The sequence below is a fragment of the Gavialis gangeticus genome, unplaced genomic scaffold (genome assembly GCF_001723915.1).
Source record: "Gavialis gangeticus isolate Ggan-Ray unplaced genomic scaffold, GavGan_comp1, whole genome shotgun sequence".
Lineage (NCBI taxonomy): Eukaryota > Metazoa > Chordata > Crocodylia > Gavialidae > Gavialis > Gavialis gangeticus.
In genome coordinates, this window is record NW_017729005.1 from 3,837,828 (window position 1) to 3,844,571 (window position 6,744).

General features: G+C 50.8%; 1 protein-coding gene across 3 annotated transcripts in view; it reads left to right on the plus strand.

Moving 5' to 3' along the window:
• The first annotated feature begins 2,802 nt into the window (after window positions 1-2,802).
• KLHL7 (kelch like family member 7) overlaps window positions 2,803-6,744 on the plus strand; it is a 43,203-nt gene continuing 39,261 nt past the window's right edge. Inside the window, exons 1-2 of one of the 3 annotated variants that reach the window (XM_019508575.1) lie at window positions 2,803-3,074; window positions 3,204-3,418. In XM_019508575.1, the coding sequence (XP_019364120.1) occupies window positions 3,299-3,418 (120 nt within the window). In that variant the 5' untranslated portion in view covers window positions 2,803-3,074; window positions 3,204-3,298. Of the gene's footprint in view, window positions 3,075-3,203; window positions 3,419-6,744 lie in introns of those variants that run through there. The other 2 variants (XM_019508574.1, XM_019508576.1) reach the window with 2 other exon arrangements.

Consider the following 6,744-nt stretch of genomic DNA (forward strand, 5'->3'; position numbering starts at 1 on the left):
CGGGTGGGGGCTGCAGGGGCATGCATCCCCTTGAGGCTTGGCTGGGATCTGCCCCCATAGTGGGGGCTGCAGGAAGTTCTATGGAGGAATCTCCTCCCCCCCTGAAGTTTCCTGCCCTGCCATTGCTTCAATCAGGAAGGAGAAACCAAAAAAGAAACCCAAAGAAGTACAGTGGGGCTGGTGAATCCAGTAGGGGCAGGCTGGGGAAGGGGACTAAAGTTCACTGAGCTACATCGCCACAGGAAAAGAGCTGGGAGGGCTATGCTTAGGGAATGTGGGGGAGGGGGGAACACATACAAACAAGGGCTTGGGAGACTTGAACTGACTTACTCAGCCACACAACAAACACCAGGGCAGGGGGAGTGGACCACAGGACTTACCACACAAGGGCAAAATACACAGGGAAGGGTGCGGAGGCAGATGTAAAAGATGGCTGGAGCGGTGGAGTGGCTTTGTTTGTTGGAGAACAGCTCAGGAGCCCCTCAGGCCTCCAGCTAGTCACTCAGCAGCAGTACAGCAGGTAGGGAAACAAAGCAGGATCAAATGCCATGAGGCAGCTGTGAGGGAGGGCAGGAGCAATCAGTAAACTGGGCAGTAGTCTGGTGCAGGTGTGGTGTTGAGCGGTGCAAGGTGGTGCAGCAGGGAATCTGCCTGTCTCCTGGGGGGGGGGCAGCAGCAAACAAGACAGCAGCAACAGTGATGGTAGGAACCATTCAGTTCAGCCACTCAGGGTGTGCTTCTGGTGAGAGTGGAGGTGAAGGTAGGGGTGGCCTGCCAAGGCAGCTGGGGCAAGCAAGGCACCTTTAGGCTCTGGCAATGAGGGTGGGGGAGAGGCCCACAGGCAGCACAGTCTCCCTCCCCAGGCTGTCCCCTGACCATAGCTTGGTGGCAGGCTAGGCAGCAGGCCAGAAGATGGGGTGTAGTGCAGTGGACCCCTCCCCAAGGAGAGGCAGCAGAGGACCCCCCCATGGGAGGGCAGCAGCAGCAGCCGCCGCTGCCGCTCAAGGCAAGAAGCGATGCGGCCAACTTACTCCTAAAAGCTGAGACACCAAGCCAGCAGTAGCCAGGGGCAGGAAAGGGTCTGGCCATCCTCTTCCCAGAAGCTCCTGAGACCAAGCTTGCAGCAGCAGCAACAGCAGCCTGGGACAGGAAGGGGCATGGCCAACTTCCTCCCAGAAGCTCCTGAGAGTAAGTAGAGCTGAGCTACTCACTAGGGCACCTTTTTATACTGGTGCTGGCCCCAGGCTCTAGCTCCCCCGGCTGAAGATCCAGGAGGAGCTGGGCAGGGTCAGTTTGCTCCAAGTGGCACAACTTGACCCACACCAAAATGCATGTTCAGGCATGCTGAGGCACAAATCTCTGGCACAAATTAGTGCTGCTGCTATTTGAGCTGCTGCAAGCGCACATGCCTGCATGTGTGGACACGCTCTCTGGGTTTATCTTGTCAGTTCTGTGTAGGTGTTTGCATACCTAACAGAGCTAATATTGAACAGCATACCACAGCACGCTGAAAATGACTTCACAACACCCCAGGGTGTCACAGCCCCTGGTTGAGATCACTGCTACTTAGACTTCTTTCCCAGAGGTTTTGTGAACCTGTCTCTTTATTTACTTTTCTTACAAGGCCCAAAATGAAATATTTTGTTTCAAGTCGAAAGGAATATATTGTATTGAACAAAAAAAATATTTGATAGGTTTTAATTATTGGGCAGGAGGGTGGGGGGAATTCCATTTGCTCCGAATCTTTTTTCTGTCTTTTCATTTGGTGGCCAGACTGAAAAATGAGTTATGCGTACAGTCCTTTATACTAACAGATAGAAGTGAAATGTAAGTAGATAAAAACTGCATGCTGCCAGCATTAACCCCAGTTTTCACTGACCAGAAAATGAAAGCCCTAGACCTGGCCACATCTTGGCCCCAAGGAACAGCAAAACTTGGAACCAGCTGCTTTGTTGCTCCACCATTTGGAACATGCATTATTGAGGTGGACTAGATGGTGTGCTATATCCAGAAGGTAAAACTGAGGGAGAAGTGCAGTTGTATGGCCAAGACGAATCAGACCCGGTTCCCTCCATGCACCCAATGATGCCAGAGGGTTCCTGTTTTATAATGAAATGGACGGTCATCTCAGGAGTAGGGCCGGATTATGATAGGGCGGGGTTCTAAACTAGGGGCTCCCAATCTTTCCATGCTGCCGCCCAGCAAACTGCAGACCACTACGCACAGGTAAAGGTACTTCCACCCCCTGGGCAGGGGGGTAGGCCAAACCTCAACCACGAGCCCTGTGGAAAGAGTCAGTCATGGCCTCTCTGCCCAGGTCTGCAGGGCTGCGGTTTGTTGATCCGTGATCACTTCCGGTCCGGCAGCTGACACTTAAAGGCCCCTCAAAATGTGAGGCCCTAAACTGTAGCTTGCTTAGCTTGTGCCTAAATCCGGCACTGCTCACGAGGGTAAATAAAACGTGTTGCTTTGTGCAGCTAACTTGGTAGGAGCCTGCAGGGCTGCTGGGATGCACTGCAGCCCAGGCCACTGAATGGAAGCACGAGTGGGGTGAACTGTGACAAGTCTCCAGGCTCTGTTCTGCCAGCTCTTGGGGGTCAAGGTTGACCTCCAAGAGCTCGCAGACTTATCAGAGGGCTGCAGCTGTGAGACGAAACCGCTGCCCCGGCCGCCAGCTCATCCCGCAGCCAGCCCGTCCCAGGTCGGCGCTTGCGCGCTCGAACCATCTCCACCGGTTGCTGCAGACCGCGGTCACGTGACCCACCGCAGGCCCTCCCCGTTCTTTGTTTGTCTCGCGCTGGGCCGGCAGGAAGGGGAGTGTGGATGGAGCGCGCCGGGCAGTGACGTCAGTGTGCGCCCAGCGGCTCCCCCCGTCCGCCTCCGGGCCCCGGAACGCTGCGGAGGAGTCGCGTTCTATTGGCAGACCGTCGGCGATTGATGCGTCCCGAGTGTCCTGCGCCAGGGCGCTGCGGCCGCGGCCCCCTCCCCCCCGCCGGGGCAGGCTGAGTTCCCCGGCCTCTGCCGTAGGTGCCTGCAAGGCCCAGCTCTTCCTGGATCCTGGGCTTTCGCAGCAGGTGATTGCTCAGCCTCTTCCCCTTCCAGGGGACAGCCGGTTCTGCCCTGGCGGATTGTTCAGCCCCGCAGCTGCCCGGGGTGGGGCGAGGATTGTCCAGCTTTTCCGGCTGCCTTCCTGTTTGCAGCAGTTCGGTGTGTTGTAACTGGTGTTTTCCAGCCGCAGTGCATGTGCCTGTGCGGGTCTGGTCAGCCCTTGTTTTCCTGGTGGTGAGACGAGAGGAGCATGGCAGCCTCTGGGTCAGAAAAAAGCAACAAGAAGAAAACAGAGAAGAAACTCGCTGCCCGAGAAGAAGCTAAGCTGTTGGCAAGCTTTATGGGAGTCATGAATACCATGCGCAAACAGGTAAGGTAGGGAATTCAAAAGGACTGGAACTCCCTATTTCCTCTTCTTAATTTTAGTAAAATAAATTCCCTGTTCTCCTGAGGTTCTGTCTGCATCCAGTAGCTTGTAGCCAGTTGTACCACCTCCTGGCTCAGAGTAATTTGATTTATGTTATCCTCCATTTCCTAACCATTCTAGCTTGACTAAAGATGGCCCATTCCATTTGGGGTGCATGTGTGACCTTCTGCTGACTTTGCTTTTAGCTTTGTGTATGCACTTCAGATCATGATTGATATGAAGATAATGATTGACTAAGCCACCCGAGGCTTGCATCCTTGGTCCCATTTTACAGAAACACCAGGAGTTTAAGTAACTGCCTTGAGACCACACAGCTGGTCATTGACAGAGGTGTGGGTAGAATCCCAAGAATCCTGATTTCTGCTGTCTTGCCTATAGTCGTTGGACCTTTCTTTGACCTTTAAAGACGCCACCATTTACAAGTGCTATTTTTCTCTCTCCTTTAGAGGAGTTGCTTGTTCAGCTTTTGGTGTCACTGTTCCTAACCAGTGATGCTATTAAATATTTAATGGAAACAGTTCATCAATTAAGTTCTAGCCCTAGCAGAGCTAGTTTCTCCACTAAACTTCAGTGTCTTTCTTTTATAAACATAATAACTTACAGCCTGTGTAGAATTTCTCAAAATCTAGGGATTGATCAAAAAAAAGAAAAAAAAGTCCACTCAGTCCTTTGCACTTGTTGGGCCTGGGGAGGAAGGTGTCTCAAAACAAGTTGTTTGAAGTGGTTAGCACCCAGCATGGTTTGAGTGGTGAAAGGAAGCAATACGTAACTGGTGAAATATTTGTATGCTACAGTATACAAACATCTTTTTGTGTTGAAAGCTTGGTTATTGTTTTGCAATAGATGGTTGAAACCTCTTCCTCATTTGAGGTTGTCTGCACTAGTCAAAAAAGCAAGTTTAAAATGTGTCAAGTAACTGCTGATTGAAATGGTACATGCCATGCAAGTCTCCCTCAAACACTGCTGCAAGTGAGATGGACACTTCCTATCCAGTCTTAATGCTCAGCATGAAATTTTTCCTTTATAACAAGTTCACTGGTATGTTGGAGGCAGAGCAGGCATGGAGTGCAAGAGGCAAAGCACTATCTCAGTGTTTAACCAGAAAGTCAATACTTGTCCAGCTGTAAATACAAGTGGGATTATCCAGTTCTTTTAGACTGCTGGAATGCTGATGTGAGTGTGGCTTTTGGGTCGAGTAACCTCTTAGACCAATAGCCCAGTTACTCTCCAGGATGACTGTCACAAGATGCTGAAAACTGCTCCACTATCCAGCCTTGATTCCACAAGGGGATTTTGGATAAAGTGACTGAATTGCAAGTGGCGTCAGTTGCTGCTTGAAGAAGATGAAGTTGTTGCAGATTTGGCACAAGTGTGTTGGGATAATCACTGTGACTCCAGGCTGTGGCTGAAGATCTCTTCCTGCGAAGAAAATAGACTCAACTGTAGCATCAGAGTGATCTCAAAGTTCCCTTGAGATCAGGAATATGGAGCCAGAGGCAGAGTTAGTTGCACAAAAAAGGATGTTGACTGGGGCAACTAGTGAGTGAGCAGTTCTTTGTATGTGGTGTAATGAATTATGTTTATATCATGTTGTTTATATTAATACATTTTGTGTCCATGTTGACCCACATAAGGGTTCTGCCCAACCCTAACTAATTCATACAGATGCTGGTAAATTGGGGCTGATAAAGGACATCAGCTTAGTTTATCTAGTCTCCTTTTATTACTCTCGTATTTCCCACTGGTTTACTATTATCCATACAGTACTGTAACATGTCACTTAAGGGTTCATCCTGTACACTTCTTTCTTTCTTGTTCAAATTACTTATGATCAGGCATCCTGGCTTGCTTTCTTTAAAAATCGCAACTTCTCTGATTTAAAAATTTTGCAAATTCTCTAATTTTAAAAACACCAAAATCTGCACTTTTCCATGGTTAAAATGAAACACCACTAATATATAGGTATCAGTTGAACCTGATATTGGTATATTTACAATTTTAAGCAATCTGGAAGCCTACCAGTGCCTTGATCTCTATTATAAAATAAATTATAAAATACCTATAAATTTTGGCATTTGATTTTTGGGTTTTTTATCATGGAAAATCAGAGTTCCCCCTGCCCTCTTCACTCACCAGGATGCAGGTCCAGGTGCAGCTGTCCCTCTCCCACTGCTTTGTGGTACTGAGCAGCCCTGATATGCTGGTACCCTGCCCGTGCCATTGCCCCTCCCTCATGATGCACAGCCCCCACCAGCCCAGCTGGGTGCCCCATAATTCCCAGCCACAGCAAGACCTGGCTGCTGCATGTAGGAGGTGGCAGCTGCTGCAGTGGAGCATGGAGCCCATTCCCCCTCTCCCTTAGGTGGCACAACCAGAGCGGAAGCAGGGGCTGGGGCAGGGGAAATAGATGCAAGCTGCCTGCTGCAGGTTTGGGCTCCCCACCCTGCTGTCCTCCCCCGGGGCCTCTGGAGCCCAGCAGATGAGACCCGGTGCAGCACGGCTGAGTGGGGAAGTTTATTGCCACTGGGAGCTCCACGCCGCCATGGTAAGGAGACACCTACCTGGCTGACAGCAGAGATGGATACTACTCCGCATGGCCACCTCTGCTGCTGCTGGGTGAACAGGGGGTACCTCACCATGGTGGTGCAGGGCTCACAACAGTAGCACTGGGCTTCTCCACCCTTCTGTGCCAAGTCTCACCTGCTGGGCTGCGGAGGCCCTGGGGGAGGGCAGCAGGGTGGGGAGCCTGAGCCCGCAGTGGACAGCCTGCCCCGGTCCTGTGCACAAATCTGGGGGCATGTTCCCCCCCCATGCTCCCATACAGGAGTGCATGCAACAGGCAGGAGCCAGCCCTGCTTCCTGGAACTCTGGGTTCCGGGAAGAGCAAACCCAGAGTTTCTCTCCGTGCTGCAAGAGCAAACCCACCTTTTCTCTCATTTTTCTCTGTTAAAGGAGAAAATCCAGGTTTTACCACATTTTTCTGTGGCAAATGGAAAACCCGGATTGCTGCTTATGATAAATATGTGTTACCTGGAAGAAAAGCTTGCTTAGGTATAGTCCAGGCAATATATTTGAGCCATAGTACAGGCTCACTATGGCTGAATACCGGATACTTACAGGAGGGGAGGAGTCCACTCCTTGACTTCTCTCACCATGTCTTTGCAGGCCCACAGCTAAAGGTTTAATTCTGTCACAGCCAAAAGCTGCTGCTAATTCATCTTATGCAGAACTTAAAAAGAGTTTTTTGTGGGGGGGGGGGGGGGGGGGGG